Raw genomic sequence first — 18,056 nt, 5'->3', positions numbered from 1 at the left:
CTTCAGTATGAGGCAGCAGGTCATCTGATAGGGCCACAGGATCGTCGTGCAGAGTAGTAACTGTCTCATCCACCAACAGTGAAAACAGAGGTTTGCAGACACAGGAGTCTTTTAAGGTGAAGCCGAGGTACGCATGGAAATAAAATGTAATGTCTTTGTTAAGAACAGTGTTGTAAAAAAGTACTCCAAAAGTATCTGATATTAAATGTACTAAAGTATCAAGAGTAAAAGTAAATTATACGTACATTTGGCTCTGATGCAGCATGTTATCTGCAAAGCAACTAGTAACTAAAGTAATCAAATAAAGTATAAAGCAGCAGGAGATGAAAAGTATAACCACCTCAAAGTTGTACTTAAGCACAGTACTTGAGTAAATGTACTTAGTTACATTCCATCTTGAGTACTGTACAGGTACAAATTCAAGGTGCTTCACTTGTACTTTCCATTTTGAGGAAGTTTATACTTTTACTCCACTACATCTCAGGGATCCATAGAATAGAGGCAGAATTGAACTGACAGTGTTGTAAAAAGTACCCAAAATCCATACTCGAGTAAAAGTCTTGAAGTATCTGATGTTAAATGTACTTAAGCATCAAAGTAAAAGTAAAGGATACATACATATACATGCGTGCATGTACTGTATACTATGGGTCGACTGACTTTTTATCTGATTGTTGATAAAAATAAATACATTTAAAAAAATGTCTTCTTTGGCTCTGATACAACATGTAATCTGCAAAGTAACTAGTAACTAAAGTAATTAAATAAATGCAGTAGAGCAAAAAGTACAATATTTGCCTTCAAACTGTAGTGGAAAGTATAAAATAGGAGAAATGGAAATACTTAAGTAAAGTACAAGTACCACAAAACTGTACTTAAGTGCAGCACTTGAGTAAATGTACTTAGTTACATTCCATTCCTGGTTAACAGCTCTCCTGACAACACATCAGTAAACTCAGGTTACACGGCTCTGTGCAGCGATTTGGAGCTTGGAGAATGTATTAAATGTTGATGTCTTCAGGGTGGAAAGCAGCAGTGGAAGCTCTGAGATCATCTCGGGCCGTGTAGTTGGCTTGTCTGACTCGGGGCCTCGCCTGCAGTGTTCTTTAAACAGACCAGACAGACGGGGATGCCATCTGCTCCGCCGACCGGGTCGCAGCCACCCTCCTCCTCCTTCCTCCTCCTCCTTCTTCAGAGTAGGAAAAAAAATGACTGTCCCCCTCTTCTTCACATTCATCACAGCTGGCTGTACGCTGGATTACAGGCAGCAATAAAACATGGTCCAAGATGAAAGGAAAGGTAGAGCCTGGTGAGAAACTTAGCAGGTAGGTGTTTCAGTGGGCCAGTAGGTTTGACATGCTTACAAAATCTCATTACTTTGTGGTTTTACAGTGAAAAAGTCCCAGGAAAGCCACAAATACACACCAGGGTTATATGTGGTTTCCAAAGCAAGGTGTGGGGAACCAAAACAAAGCTAGAGAAACAGAAAAAATAGGTCCTACTGCCCTGAATCCACACGCTGTGCACAGTAAAATGAATCATTTGATACGCTTTCTAATAATATATATTTAATGTGGCTGTGAGGGCATTAATCTTAAGTGAGAGTAATCGCTACTGGAAGGGCCCTCGGGTTCCCCTGCTTTTTTTCCCACTGGCACATGCCTGTAATCTGTTTCGAATGCCGAGTCTGCCCTCTGGTGTTCAATCCTCGGAAACACAACGCAAGTTAATTAAAGTAAAGGTGATGTCATTCTCTCAGAAAAACCTTGATTCATGTGAGTTTTTGTTGAAGGTAGAAATGATGGAAACGTCTCAAACCATTTTAAAAAAAGTGCCATGAAAACCTGAAAAGGCTGTCGGAAGATGAAGCTCACTTTGTATCTAAACCAGCTGCTGCTTGCCAATTAGTTTGATTATTTAGACATTTTCATTTAATTAATTGAATCAGGATGCTGATAAGTGATAATGGATAGAGATTTGTTAATCAAGTTGTTATTCACGACAACAATTATCAAGGCACTTTGGTTTCGCTGCAAGTCATTATTGTTGGTAACAAAGAAATTAGGAGTTAATTGGCCACTGTTATTCAATGGAGAAATCAATGTTCTGCTAATTTTAGCCATTTAAGGAGGATCTGATTTACTCCTGCGACACCTGTGGATGCAGTCGTAAAAAGTGAGCCAGCGTGAACGACACGAGGGGCTGAAACTGAACTTGCGTATCATAATTCAGCCATCGTTACAATTAAAGATATAATATGTAACATTTCTGCATTAAACTAGACACTAGAAAACTAGATATTTGTTACACATGTTGTGTAGTTGTGTTCTTACATTGTCCAAACAGTTTCCAACAATGTTCAGACAAAGAAATCTTTATTTTTATTCAAGCTAATGGTGCATTTTGTTTTGTCGCCAATCAATAAAACTTTGGGAAGAGAGTCGAAGAGTAAAAGAAGGAAGTTGGCGACAAAGCGTCACCGCTCAACCTTGTTTCCAATTTTGCCCAGTGGCCAATCGCAGTATTGCAGGAAAATATTCCCTGCAGGCCCAAAAAACACTTTCACCATAGACCACCATCATAAAAGAGACTGTTGACAGGAACAGAAACATGTGCTGTATATATTTTACTCAGGTGCATCGCAAATATACAACGCTTCCCAGATTTGCTCAGATGTGATCCTCTCATTTAAGGATTATGTTTGCATCCTTAAAAATAAACTACATGAAACACAACAGAGCTAAAATATGTGTCGCTCAACCCCACAAACATCCCCAAAACAGTTTTGTTCCGCTTTGTTTGCCTTCACATCCAGCTTTGTGTCAAAATGCTCCCGACAGGAGGACGAATGAATCATTGATGTGTTAATCACAGCTGAATGGAATAAGATCAGTGGAAACATCTAAGTGAGACGCACAGGTGGGAACAAAACCCGCCAAGTAAGTCGTCTGATTTGTGTTTGTGGAAGAATAAAATGAGTTTTACAGATGTACAGTTGACAAACATGACATTTATGACTCCCAAGAAGAAGATACTGCATGTTAGGCATCACACAAACCTCTATATTTATGCAAGCTATCATTTATTTTAATTTTTGTATTTCCTTTGGTTAAAAATGGAAAAACAACAAACAGCTTATCTCAAAATGATGTAATTCACGCCATTTATTTGTTCCCCTGAGGTAAAGAAACTCCCTCGCCCTTATCCTTTCCTCTCTCTCTATGTCTTCCCCACACACACACACACACACACACACACACACACACACACACACACGTACAGGTCTGCGGGTCACGGCGCAGCGAGACAGCTGAGCCATTTATCAGGATCCCTGGGGAAACAATTACACCCCACCAGGCAGCAGAACCAGGACAGGGGCTGGGAATTAATGATGGGCTTATGACTCAAGTTGAGGCAAAACTTGCAGTGAAGGGACGGTGTCGCTGACCAACAACCCCTCCCCGCTGCTGCTCACTGACACCACGGTTAATCACTTCATTTCAGTCTCTTGCGAAACAATCAGCATGGTATTCTCGTGGTTAATGTATTCAAAGACAAATAATAAACTATATATAACTTGCTAAAGGGCTACTGGGCATGTTTATGTGGCTATCAGTGGATAAAAATGTAATAAGACACAAACATTTATTTTTTAAGTAATTTTTTTGTGCAGCACAACAACTCGAAAATTCAAAATTAGCATAACATTACCTTACAAAGTCGGTGAGGCTAACGTGTTAGCAAACAGTTATATGTTTAAACACTTCCAGCAGCTAAAGACTAACATTAGCATTCATTTGGAGTCAAATTCCTGGACATTTGCTGAATCTAAGTCTCCTTTTAGTCTTGTTTCTGGTCATCAAACACCCTTGAGGAAAACGAAATTGGCTCGTCAGCAGCTAAATGTTCCACTATGCTCGCTTGCTAGATGCCAACTGTCTGTGTACCATTTGGTGTTAGTTTACAGTGGGTTTATCAGAGCTTTTCTCTGGAAACAGTCGCCTGTTGTGTGGAAATGATGCTGATTGGAGCTGCACGAGTGAACAGTTGACTGTATATTGAAGTAGCCAGACGTGTTGATCGCCCCCTGGTGGCTGCCTGCAGTATAGCACACAAACCCTGCCCTTAGATATTATCAGGTGGTGCATGGGCCAAACTAAAAAACTTAAGTACACGTTAAATATTTCTTTTCCAAAGATGGTTTCATTACTCCAACGCCTGATGAGTGCTGTGCAGAAAGTGGCTCCAAATGAAATCACCAACGCAAGATGGCGGCTTCCCAAAATGCATATACATTTATAATTTGGCTTCATTTTCGTACAGTTGGAGGACGTGGAGGTGCGTGGTCTGTCTTTATATACAGTCAGACTTATACTCCACTACATTTCAGAAAAATAATTGAGTACTCTTTACTGTACACCACCACATTTAATAAGCAGCTATATTTACATTTTACTTTGCAGATAAAGATATATATATGTATATTTATGTCTGTCTGGTCTGTCCTTTGTGCTTGGTAGTTGGTTTGTAGTTGTCATTGTGTTTGTTCTGTATGATGAAGAAAAAAAGCTTCACACTGCTGAATTATTAAAATGCTGCTTGATTACTGTCAATAATAATAAACCCTCCATTATATTGTTCTGATAATGACTCTGTAGTATTTTTAAACTGTGGTTTTGGTGCTTTTGTTTTTATAAATATCCCCTCTACACCTGTATTAAGTGTGTCTGACAAATGTATATCCTTAAAATTAAATCTTTTCCTTCTCCTTCATAAAAAAATAAAAAATCCAGATTTTTTGAATACACAACTATTTTCAATTTCACAAGTTTAAATGCTGGACACAAGATGTCTCCTCCTTCACTGTAAAGTCCATTCTCAGTGTGTTGTGATGTCACAAATCATGCTCATAGCCCCGCCTCTTAAAATCAGATATTCAATGAGCACAGAGAAAATGTACGCTTTCAGCAAATGAATGTGAAAACACGCTTCTAGTGTTGAAATCTGCACCACTCTCATTCTACACAATGAAGCTCAAACATTCAACTGTAGTTGAAGATTAAATCATATTCATGAGTTGAGGAGGGCTTTAAGTATCTGTGGGCTGTTGTAATATTGTCGGAAAGTTGTCGCCATGCAGCAGATGGTCAGTAAGGTCACTATTCGCTTGTTTAACAGCTACATATGACATGCTGCAGGTCCCTTTAAAGGAACATTACAACATAATTACAGTGATTACTTTGTCTGGTACTATTTAGGCATTTTTCTCCTGCCGACATGAAACACAATAACAGCGATATCAGTATGTGCTGTTCGTTATTTATCGCAGGATCCTGTCTTAATAGCTCTAACTACATCCACATGTACAGATGGTTGCCGTGTCCTCTGGTGACCTTAGGAGCCACATCAGCACAGACAGGATGTAAACAGGAGCCCGTTATAGAGCACGGCCATTAAGGCGTCATGTAGTCCATCTGAAAATAATGAAGACATTCGGTGTATCTCATAAAAAAAGAAAGACAGAGTTATATTAATGTCTAATTTTCCTCCACTGTACCTTTTGTTCACACACACCGTGAACAAAAAAAAAAACCTCTCCCAGCTTTTCCCCTCATGCTTCAGCGTTAGGAGCTGCTGCCACATCCCAGCCCCCACCTCCCCCACAACCCCTCTAGCTGCTTCCTCCTCCGACTCAAACTAACCCGCCTCCCCTCCACCATCTCCCCCTCCCTCCCTCCCTCCCTCTCGTGGCCCGTTGCCATGGAAGCTGATTGGAAGGATCACTCCGTCTCTCCTGCACGTTGCCACTCCATCTTTGCCAGGAGGAAACAAGGCGATTCAGAGCAGAGCACACAAAACCAAAAAAAAAACAAAAAAAAACCCAACAGCTACTGACTATAATCACAAAACTGATTATTCTCTCAAAATCATGTTGATTTTTGTTGATTTTCTTTTTATAAACACGGCAACTTTTCATTTCACTCCTTCAAATTGTTTCACCTATCGTCACATGTCGTGCAGGAAGAATAATAATAAAAAGAAAAAGATTTATCTTGTCGTGTCTTGTTTGCCCTCACGGTCAAGGACATTTTCCTCCACGCACCAGAAGTTTCATCCAACATCCATCCAAAGAGCAGCGAGACAGAACACAAGCCTCACCACTTTTTAATTACCCTTTAAAACTAATAGTTGAGGCTCCTCGCTGCAGAGAAAGAGGCTCTGCAGACCTTCATGCAGTTAACAGATCTGTCTATTTAGATTAATTATATTAAATATGACCACAGTATAATAACTAGGTTGATTAACACTATTTATTTATAAGTTATATCAACCATAAATTAACTTTATATTCAATTTTATTGCTTCTTGTGGGTCTATTTTTTTTTCCCACTTCCTCTGTGCTGCATCGGAAAAAAAACAAAAAAGGAAAAATGTCTGACGGATGAAGCCAAATCACTCACACACACACACACACACACACACACACACACACACACACACACACACACACACTTTTCTCTCTCTCTATATTCCATACAGCTCAAGGTTGAGGCTCTCGGTAGCTTTTTTCAGAAATGTTTCAACCAAGCACGACTATACTGGAAAGATACTGTAGAAACGTTCAGGGTCTGGCATTGCTATAGAAACCATGTTTAGGAGTCCGTGGGTGGGGGTTGGGTGGTTAATCACATTTTTTCTTTTCAGGAAATGTCTCTATATTTCTATACCGTCACATTTCTGTATTCATCCTCCGAAACACTCTGCAACAACTGATCTCGTTTGAATTTACACGTCAGACTGAGAAAGGCGCAGGTGTAAATGAGAGAATAAGTGATGGCTGTGTTCCATTTAGCTGCTTCAGTCTCAAGGTGCTGGCTCGCTGTCACATACTCATGCTTTTACTGGGACACCTGAATATAACAGAGCACATCCGTTGTTGTCGTCATTGTGCTTTTTCTTCCATGACAGGTCAAAATGTCTGCTGTGAACGAGGATTTTTTAAATGTTGGCATGAGTCTACTCCGGGCGCTGGCTACAGTATGACATGGACGTCGTGTATCTGCACATTTACATTCAGCTTTGCTAGCATTAGCGCTAAAACCCCTAAATTCGGGAAGGGTTCCCTCAGGTTTCTCTAACCTTAAGACCACCACCATGTGCTACTATGTTCACCATCTTAGTTTATATTTACATTTTCTAATTAGCACTAAATGTAAAGTACAGCTGAACTGTATAAGTTTAAGGCAAATCAACATTTTGAATCAGTAACGGCACTAGTTAACGGGTCACCTGATTTTTTTACCATTCATCCTTGTAAGGGCTGCTGCCATGCTCAATGAAAAGTTAACTTGAAAAGAAAAACCTAAAAAGAATTAAAATAAAATGACAGGAATAAGAACGTAACGTACAGATGTAAAAAATACAGAAAATATGATGAATAAGTTTGAATAAAAAGTGTTTTAAATGCTCTGAAATATGTATGGAGTTTGGTTTGTGCCTCGTCAAAACTTTTCGCTGTAGGAATTTCAATCATGACCTCAGTTTGTTTAAAACTCCCGGCCCTGGATGTCCTTCAGAGGTGAGTCTAGACGAGGCTACAGCGCTCCACAGTCTGATGGATTTTTCTGTTTGGTGGAGAAACACAACCGATTCATGTCGCACATCATTTCCCACACAGCAGACCTGAGCCATTTCATTCGGTTTGAAAATCAGCGCGAGTTAATGAATTTTCGCTCATCCGGCTCTCATTGAAGGAAAATGTTAATTAAATCACCTGAAAACAGCTTTTTTCCCCTAATTTAGTCAATTGCATGTCTCAGTCTGCCTCGAAATTGACTGAGATGTTTCAGCTGAAAGTAACATTTCTTCACCAGATCACATTAACAAAACAATGAACTCCTTTTCTACAGGCGGCACTTTGCCGTCTGTACATACAGAAGATTATTAAGTATATATATATATATGTATATACAACTGCCTTCAAACAGAGAAAAGGACACAACACAGACAATCAAACAAAAGTGACCAACAACAAATAAAGACGCAGACTTTGCCACGAGCAATATTGAGCTACAGAAATGAAATAACCTGCTGTTTCATAAATCACCACCGAGATGTACACACAATATAAACAGCCACAAACACACACATTAAAGCAAAGAGCTGCACAGTTTATGCACACACATGTCGTACACACACTAATACACACTGCGCTACGTTGCCTGGCAACATTGACTCTGCACAGAAATGTACAATACTCGGCGAGTGTGTTGTCGTGCTCACCTGGTCTGAGTGACACTCTTGCTCTCCACTATCTGCTCCAGGTTCAACTGTTCTGCTTGTTTTTAATTAAAGCTTAATATAACTAATCCACTCCGCCTCTCTGTCCCACTGCCCTCCTCACTCCCCCTGAGCCCGGTGAGGCTCCACAGTCGCAGCTGTGACCGAGGTTATTGTCAAAAACAGCAGAAAGGCCCGACGCACCTCACAGGTGAACACAGGAGTCACTGCTCGAGGATCCACCGTGAGGATTTTAGCATTTAGCTGAACCCAGCATGCAACTGTTGGTCAGGCAACATGACTGTGTTTGATTTGGGTCACTTTTCCTAGGTACAATCATGTTAACTGTGCGATGCTGCAATTCTTTATCATATTGCACAGTGGTACTGTTCACAACAGGCCCGGCACAGGTCGGACCACTTACACTGCACAGTATGTCTTCAGCCACCAGACTAAAACAGTAATGGCTGCTTTTAAAAGCACAGGAGGCAAACAGTGCTAGGCTAGCTGTCAGTCTTCATTAAATATTTATTCAAGTGGAATATTTAGGATTGTATTTATCCACTTACATCAGTTTGGAGTGACTATTCACAAATGCACCATTAATCCACTACATACATATATTTAAATATCATGTTATAAAATCATATTTTTGTCGTAGCCTGAGTCCAGACGTGATGGAGAATAAAAAATGCAGCCAAACTCCTACTGAAGGTAGCGTTAGCCTAGCTGAGCAGCAGTAACAGCCATCTTAGCCTTTGATTTTTGTGGGATTAATGGGAATTAGTGAGGTTAAGCTACTTTAAAATGTGCAATTAATTGTATTGATATATTATATTGATTTGAATTTAAGTTTTTTAGTATACCCAGCATATATTATAAGTGACAGACGTACAAAATGGGCAAGAAAGCAAAGAGGATGAGCCTAGTGATATTATCTGTAACATAATTAGCCTAAAAAAGCATAAAACGAAGGATCAAACTTTCTATCTGTTTACAGGCTCTTTTATCTCAACTTCCTGTAGTTGGTTGTACACAATGGCCAACAATAGATGCCCGGTCCTGTTGTGTACTCGTTATTCTCCCCTGGATGAATGTCATGGACCCGTACAAAACACTCAGAATATTTTTCTGCATAAAAGCACAGTGAGAATGATTGATTCCTGAGTCATTGTCTCCGTTTCCTCTTGTTTTTCCTCTGATCTATTTGTCCGTGCCGTCAATTTACATTTCAAATCAGCTGTATGGAGACAGAAAGAAGGAACGCCACAAAGCAAAAGCATCAATGTGAGGAATAAAAAATATTGGAGGAAACTCATTTGTGTTGGAATAATGCTGAAGTGTGAAATAATTCTCCGCAAGACTGTAAAAGAGATATTCCACATAGCAGAATCTACACTTTCCACCCCCACCCCATCACATCCACCACCACCACCACCACCACATCCACTACCACCCCCCCCTTTTCCTCTGTGATCTCGAAGGGCTTGCTTCACCTCAGTCAAGCTCCAGCGCTCCAGCCGGCAGCAGCATCCAGCTAACAAGTCTTTGTGAGGAGAGAGAGAGAGAGAGTGAAAGGGAGGGAGGGAGAGAGGAAGAGGGAGAGAGAGGAAAGGGGGGGTGCAGAGCAGGAGAGAATCAGACAGTGAGAGAGAGTTGACAGTGTGAGCAGAGGATGAGGGTGCAGAGGGAGAGCGCATAAGACAGTGACAGAGGCAGAGGTGCTCAGTGCTGCACAATAGTGCCAGAGGCTGCTGGGGAGTGAGCGAGCGAGCGAGCGAGAGGGAGAGAGAGAGAGAAAGCAGGCATCATGGCAGCTCTCACTGCATCATCACGACACATGGGGATGTTTGGCCGCTGCTGGTGAACACTGTGTGATGCAGAGGAGAGAGTCGAGGACTTCCTGGAAACCAAAGGCGAGCCAAAGGAAACAGGTCAGTGGCGGTCAGAGAGCCTCACGCAGAGCCTTTGTGCATGCGGAGAGCCACACTGAGAGGTTTTAATCACGTCACGGGATGATGCCGATTTACATTTGTCAATAAGAATTCCCCCGTTAGAGCCGCTGGACATGCAAAGGGGAGTGGGAGGTTGCGCATGCATGCAGACACGTGAGCTGGCTTGTGTGTGTGTGTGTGTGTGTGTGTGTGTGTGTGTGTGGGGAGTGTGTGTGTCTGTTCCAAATGGCACCGGTTAAGAGAGCTCGAGCAGGGACGTTTAGGTTAAAGAGGCAACAGGAAACCCTCCTGGATCCAAATAAAACTGCAACACCTTCTGTGACATCACATACATAGAGAGATGTTACGTAGTATGATGTGTTCAGGGTCTTCTTCTGCTGAAGATCTGTATGCTTTTACAGGTTATGCCAGAAAAGGAATAGAGTATAGAGATGGATATCAGGGAGGCTGGAGGTAGAGGAAGGAGAATAATAATTTAAAGAAAAAAAGGAGGGTAAGAAATTAAAAATACAGAATGAAAATGAGGATAAGAAGATAATTGTGCTGCAGTAGGTAGTAAGAGAAGGGAGACAAAGCCTGTGAGAGAGGAAAAAGCTCGGGCCAGCATTCAGCTCTGCTGCATATGATGTAATCCTCCACCAGTCCAAGCAGTCAGCTCAACAGTTTTATAAATTTGAAATTTAAAGGTGCACTATGTAGTTTTGTGGAAGACATTTCAAACAGAAAAGAAAAATCTTAATCATGCCTAAACAAACTAAATAAACAAACTCTCTTTGTTTTCATGAATGAATAAACAAAGTGACCTTAAAGGACAACACAATTTCATACTGTTTTACTTTGTTTATATGTGGCGGACCCTGCCACCTTTCTAGCTTCAAACAGTGTTCTGGGGACCTTTTTTTCCTCTGAGAACAGCTTGTTTATTCACTTATGGAAGAAAAAAACATTTCTGAGTTTGTATTTTCACCTCATTAATATTGTAAATATTAAAATTCTGAGTTTGAATTTCTTCTCCACAACTACATGGTGCCCCTTTAAGAAACGACAAAGGCTCAGAGGGCTGGTTAAAGACGCACTCCCTACAGTGAGCCATGTCTTATCAGAACTGTTTCAATTTTCCACAAAAGCAGCCAACAGGAAAACAAATATCAGTTCATCAGAATCTTAATGAACGCAACACTTCATGTGACACGAGTTGTTCTCTATTTTTGAAGCGTCACAAACACAATACCTTCCTAATTAACCCAACTGTCTGGGAAAATTCAGGTTTTTCGAGCTGTTAACAGAGCTCAATTAAGTAGCATAGTACTTCTGTAAAATTAATTATTTTTATATTTTTATATTTATAATTTAAAATTGGTTTGTATCAAATTCTTTCAGCCATAAGTGGCAAGGAGGGTTTAAAGGTTCTCTGTGGAGCTTCTGTGTTGTGCTGGAATCTGGTCTTTTCGTTAGCGGACTCCTTTTCTTAACTAACGTAGCTATTGTTGCTCTCTGATTGAGGCACTAAGACAAGGCACTTAAGAACATAATGTTAAATCTTCTGGACCCGAGTCCTTCACAAAGAAAACAACTTCTAATGGCTTGTACAAATCGTCCACAGGCTTGTAGCTAGCGGTCCAGACTGGGAGCTCGGGGACCAGAGATGTGTTGGTATTTCCAGTCTATTAGACCGAACATGTTAGCAAACCACTCTCTTTGAGCTCTGTTTTTGTTCTCCACCATCTCCTGAGAAAAATATTTGTCTCTTAAGATGCTTAATGCTCCACTTTGTTCACCAGCTAGTCATTTTTTTAGCTTTTTAGATGACAAAGTGAGAATGAATCACAATGATGAAGTTGTGGGCCATAAAACCAACCTGTCACAATACAAGTGACCCCTTTCATGTAGAAGTTGCCATGTTGCCATCCATTGTTAGTGTTAAAACATTAATGCTTTAGGTGCTTTCGGCACATTGTCCATGAATCATATGTTAAATCTCACTTTTCTATAAAAAAACATATATTAGATAAACCAAAAATACATTTGTGGTCAGTCATTAACTTTGCCCATGTCCTTTGCGCAGGTACGACCAGTGGGAGGAGCCACATGATGAGTGGGATCCTGAAGAGGAAGCTTGAGGAGGGCCCGTCCCCTTACCTGTCCCTGCAGGGCTCAGATGATGATGAGGTTTCATGCAGCGACAGCGGCAACAGCAGTGATAGTCTCAACCATCCCGTCCCCTCTGGACTGCTGGACTGTAAGATCACATTACCACACTGCTGCTGTCAGCAGCTCCAGCTGGAATGTTTTTGTACAATGTGGAGCACTGGAAAGTCTTGAGGTCAGATGTAAACAGCATTTCTGTAGTGTCATTTTAACCAGGACATTAAGAAGGGCGGAATAAACTTAAAGGTGCAGCACAGAAGACTTTTATGGTTCAAAACATAAAAAAATTAACTTCAGAATGTGAAGAAATTAGAGTTTTGATATTATGTCAAAGATGTCAATGTATTACTTTGCAGAGACATCTAGTGAAGTTAGCATAAGCTTTTTGTCAAGGCAACTGGGAGATGCTAACTTTCTGGTTAGCCAACAAAAATACGTCATCCCTGCAGCAATCTGTTAAAGTCCCACTCTATGCTGATGATACCATGTTTTATGTCACCAAAAGACCCCTGGTTCGGTTGGTACTCAACATGTTACGCACTTCTCTGTCTCCATCTCAGCCACTCTCCAGCAGAAGTCAAAGCGACTGCGGGGCCGTAATGTGCATTTTGAGAGCGTGACCGTCTACTACTTCAATCGGCGGCAGGGTTTCACTAGCGTGCCCACACAAGGTGGCAGCACCCTGGGGATGTCGCCACGTCACAGCGGGGTGAAGCGCTTCACCCTCAGGGAGTTCGCCATGGAGCAGAAACAGAGCCACTGGAACATGCTGAGGAATCATCTGAAAGAAGAGAAACTCAATGCCATCAAACTCAAAGTCAGTGTTTCTTGATCTTGAATTTCATACTCATGTTTTTCAGTAAGGACATTAATAATAAATGTTCTGATGTTTTGTAGCCAGTCCTCAGAGTTTCTCAGGGTCTAAATGTGTAGGTGGGTAATTTTAATTTAACCTACTTTTTCTGTCCTCCAGCTGACTAAGAATGGCACGGTGTCATCCATGGAGGCGGATACCCTGACGCTTGACGACATCTCCGAAGACGACCTGGATGTGGACAACACAGAGGTGGATGATTATTTCTTCCTCCAGCCTCTGACTACCAGGCGGCGTCGAGCCCTTCTCCGTTCCTCGGGGGTGCGACGCATCGACGTGGAGGAGAAGCACGAGCTGCGTGCCCTTCGCATGTCCCGAGAGGAGTGTGGGTGCCGCTGCAGGGGGATATGCGACCCGGAGACCTGTGCTTGCAGCCTGGCCGGCATTAAGTGCCAGGTAAATGGAACTGTGGTGAGGCCATTCTGTAATACTCAAGTGTTGTTCATGTTTGTTTGTGCAGTAGAACTTCTTTAAAACAAAACTAGTTGTGTCAAGAAATCAGATCCTTGGAGTTAAATTTGAATGTGTCCAAAAGTAGGAATATTTCACTTATTTTTCTGCAGTGAGATTATCCCCAACATTAATCTCCTCCTAATCTCTAGAAACAGATTGTGCATATAAATGCATAATCTGGAGACAAGAGACAAGACTTTGGTTTCGAAAGCGTTCTGGTTTCTGTTTATAGTCCAAATAGGTTTGATCATGTTTGAGCGGCCTTTGGTTGCATGCAGGTAATCAGTCCAAAAGAGGTAAAACGCATCGGACGTAATGCAATGTCAGAATCCATTTGCTATGGTCTGACAAGGATTAGCTTTTTATTAGCTTTTTTCAATTTATTTGCGTTCATGTGCAGATATCTGCTTATAGAGATTAGTGAAAATGGCTTCTGGACGTCTCAAGTTGCTAATCAGACTGTTAACAATATAATGACCAGTGCACAGAATAGGATATTTTATATCCTATATCGGGATATCCGCTCGCTACACTGGAAGCCCTGCAATTATATACACACATATATATAGATATAATGTTATTATGAATATTATATTGCATGTCTGCCCATAGATCTCCCTAACAATCCTGCACACTGGACCTTTAAAAGCCTCTCCCTCTGATACATGACACCTTCTCTGCACACCACTTGTCATCTTAGCCCATTTGTAGTCCAATTAAAATTGACCAGTCATGTTTGAACAGCCTTTAAAAATGGTTTTCGTTTTAATCTCATGTACTTTTAATTCATCCTCGAGGTTTGGGAGGATTTTTTAAACCAAACGCTGATAATTCATTTTATAACCCTAACATTGAGGGTAATATAGCCCTTTAATCGAGCTTGTCATGCAAGTAAATCAAATGTGAGCTGAGATTTTCAGGGTGCTTAGTTGATGAAGTTCTGCTGCATTGAAGTGTTTAATTTTATACATCTGACACCCACAGTGGTTTCTACAGTTTCTCTTCAAGCATGACCAGCTGTGATTGGCAGCTGAATTCACCTTTTCGCTTACTTCTCTTCAACACCGTTGGATTTAATTAATTATTTTTTGTCCTCAGGTGGACCGCATGTCCTTCCCATGTGGCTGCACCAAAGAGGGCTGCAGCAACACGACGGGCCGCCTGGAGTTCAACCCGGTCCGGGTGCGCACCCACTTCCTGCACACCATCATGAAGCTGGAGCTGGAGAGGAGCCGCGAGGAGCAGCAGCATCATCATCAGCAGCAGCCGGAGCAGCAGCAGCAGCAGCAGCTTGTAACCAATGGCAACGGTTACCATGGCGACTCCTCCTTGGTCCAGCAGCAGCAGCAGCAGCCGAACCTGCAGTTTCCACTGATGAGTGGCGCGCCGCACATTCCCATAATGCACCTCCAGAACACAGGCGACACAGATTCGCATCTAGATGAAGAGGAGGAGGAGGAAGAAGAAGAGGAGGAGGAGGAGGAGGAAGACGACGAAGAGGATGATGATGAAGCTTATGAGGAAGACGAGGACGGCAGCAGCGTTTGCAGCGGGCTGTCGGACTGCAGCACGCACAGCTTAGAGACAATCGACCCCGAGGACGGAGAGGAGGACGAGGAGGATGAGGAAGATGAAGAGGATGAGGAGGACGAAGAGGAGGAGGAGGAGGAGGAGGAGGAGTGGGATTGCTCGTTGCACGGAACGGGTCCTCCGCCCTATTCGGTTCCACTGCCCTCAGTGCTGAGTTACTCCAACAACACACTCATGAGCCTCAGTAACCCCTTCCACAACACTCCCTCCATGCAGCATTATCAAATGGACAGCTCTGTGAATGACACTGCTGCTTTTCTCAGTGAAAATGTCAGCGTCACCCCCACACTCCCCACGGTAGAGACCGCACTAGAGTCCAAAATGAACACAGAACCCCTCCGCCAGACGACGCAGCAGAGCATCCCCTGCCACTTCCCCGACCCCACAGAGTCCCTGACTCTCCAAACTTGCTCACATGTAGAAACCCGTGAGAGCAGCGCTGCCCCTGCTGGCGCAGCCGAGGAACGGCAGCTCTCCACAGACCTCCAGAACAATCCAGACCATGACTCACAGACTGAGGCTTCGGCGGGGTCTCTGGAGCAGACGCAGGAGGAAATGAAGGAGGCGATACCGGAGCAACCAGGACTGCAAATGCAGGCTGAACAATCAACGAACACGTCATGCTCAGGCAGTACCTGATGATTCAGAGAGCTCAGAGAGGAATCAGTTAATAATTGGAAATCTTTATTCAAGAATTGCGACCTTCGACGACGAGTTTGATTTATTCTTGATAAGTGCACTTCCAAAGAGAGAATGAGTCACACAGGTTTTAACAGAAGGCTCAAAGAGGTGATCTAATTTTAGCCCTAAACCTTTCCAAGATTGTTGGCTTAGACAATAGACTTAAAAAACAAAGATAAAAGCTCAATAAACAGTGTTTCTGAACGTTACTTGTATAATTTATGCCCTGTTATAAAGTCTTTGATCATTACAGCATGTTTAGTGGTCGTGACAGGCATCTGTGACAAATCAAGGTTTTGAGGTGCTCGTATTGTTTCACTTTCTTCCATTGTGCTGGTGTCTCATTGTTGCTGCTAATCGTTCTTAAATGCCTGTCTGTATAGCATGTGTTCGGTTTACGTGAGGTGTTTCAAGGCTCAGCACAAACTGTAAAATGATAAAAACACATAAGTCTGTTACAATTCATACCTAAAGCCCTCCCACTCCCATTTTAGCCTTGCTAGCAGCATGGCTAGGCCAACAGGATGAATTTTAAAAACTTTGGACATCCGTTGAAGCAGCTATAATCAGTATTTCCTATCAGCAATGGATAACATGATTACATGTAAGTGAAAAGCAGTTGTCACCCGACTTTGCAGCGCGTTTTAGCTTCTTTCAGCTCATTGTTTTGGTTGTCTGGCCTGTAACTTTACTACTTTGATTCACTTACGCTGCTTTGTTTATGGCCATAACAGGCAACTGTACCCCACCTGTCCTTTACCAAATGGCAGACAAAGTTATCAACTAGCTGGTGAACAAAGCAGAGTGTTTAGCAGCTAAAGAGGTGGCAGATGTTTCCCTCAGGAGCTGGTGGAGAACAAACACAGAGCTAAAAACAGGAGACAAAATTGGACTTATGGCCATGAGGCAAACACAAACATGACTACATATGAATGCTAATGTTGCTCTTTAGCCATTTTAACTTATAATGTGATTATATGTCAGTATTGTGTTTACAGCTTCTGTCTGGTTTATCCAAGAAGCTAAAAAAGCAAAAAAGTTAGCAAGTTTAACTTTTTAATCATGAGGTCAAAGTTTGACTTTGACCAAATACAATCAAGCATAGCTGTACTTCGAGTTAAGTGCTAGCTAGTAAGCTTCTTTTTTTCGCTACAGCAGACAGCTGTATTCATTGAAAATACAGCCACTGTACACTTCCTGTTTGTTCTTTGACAAATGGCAGACAAAGTTAGCAACTAGCTGGTGAGTATAGTTGAGTATTTAGCAGCTAAAGAGGCAGGCATTTCCTTTAGGAGGTGGTGGAGAACAAAAACAGGAGAGAATATTGGACTTACATTCATCAGGCTCACACAAACACGACTCCAAATAAATGCTAATGTTGCTCTTCGTCTGCTGGACAGGTTAGCCATATCAACTTAAAACCTTACATGTCGGTACAGCGTTTCTGTCTGACGCCTCCATGTAGCCAAAAAGTTAGCAAGTTTAGCTTCACATCTAGCACCATGAGGTCACAATTTTACTTTGTCCAATAAAATACAATCAGTCTTAGCTGTTAATTGTGTTAGCTAAGGTTTGCCTGCAAGGTCAATTAAGCTAGCCAACATTAACATGAGCAAGTTAGATCTGTCAGTGTTAACATGTTAGCACGCTGACGTTAGCCAGCGTTTACAGCCTGAACATGTAAAAATGGTGATGATAAAGGCACCTGATGCAAAATCATGACCTGCCTTTAACTTTTAAAACCATCATTTTGGCACAGCGTCTTTACATTTTGCTTCAGATGTGTCCCTCCTGTTGCCTTCTTTGTTTTCTCCACTCGGTAACGTCACTATCAGTGTCTCTTCGGTGTTAAACAGACCTTCAGGCCAAAGCATTTAGCAAGATTAGAGAAACATCAGTCTATGCATGTTGTTTTATCATTTTACAGTCATGTGAAGATGTGATAAACTAGTTAAATAATTAACTTTGTCTCTCAAAACTGCCAAAACTGGGGGCCAAATATCTTTCATGTTCTTTTTAAAAAAAACAATTGTACATTTCCATGAGTGTGTGAATAAAAACCTTTTTGACATCCA

The 18,056-nt window shown here is 41.8% G+C and overlaps 1 protein-coding gene across 2 annotated transcripts; it reads left to right on the top strand.

The window, feature by feature from the left end:
- The first annotated feature begins 9,902 nt into the window (after positions 1 to 9,902).
- Positions 9,903 to 18,056, top strand: LOC311253363 (uncharacterized protein). Of its 2 annotated transcripts, none has more exons than XM_084347276.1 (5): positions 9,903 to 10,214; positions 12,301 to 12,474; positions 12,944 to 13,200; positions 13,357 to 13,653; positions 14,809 to 18,056. In XM_084347276.1, the coding sequence occupies exons 2-5, from the start codon at positions 12,324 to 12,326 to the stop codon at positions 15,937 to 15,939; spliced, it is 1,836 nt and encodes a 611-aa protein (XP_084203402.1). In that variant the 5' UTR covers positions 9,903 to 10,214; positions 12,301 to 12,323; the 3' UTR covers positions 15,940 to 18,056. The 2 variants fall into 2 exon arrangements, with proteins under 2 accessions (XP_084203402.1, XP_084203401.1); XM_084347275.1 differs by having other exon boundaries at positions 13,357 to 13,668.

This window comes from Pagrus pagrus, assembly GCF_965226575.1.
Source record: "Pagrus pagrus genome assembly, chromosome: 24".
Taxonomy (NCBI): Eukaryota; Metazoa; Chordata; class Actinopteri; order Spariformes; family Sparidae; genus Pagrus; species Pagrus pagrus.
This window is presented reverse-complemented; position numbering and strand designations above follow the sequence as displayed.

What these genes read in the sequence shown, in the direction of transcription:
- LOC311253363 (XM_084347275.1), top strand. Translation starts at nt 12,324, where the DNA reads ATGATGAGTGGGATCCTGAAGAGGAAGCTTGAGGAGGGCCCGTCCCCT. An exon ending in CCCCTCTGGACTGCTGGACT is followed by an intron (nt 12,475 to 12,943) that starts GTAAGATCACAT and finishes TCTCCATCTCAG; the next exon opens with CCACTCTCCAGCAGAAGTCA. An exon ending in TCAATGCCATCAAACTCAAA is followed by an intron (nt 13,201 to 13,356) that starts GTCAGTGTTTCT and finishes TCTGTCCTCCAG; the next exon opens with CTGACTAAGAATGGCACGGT.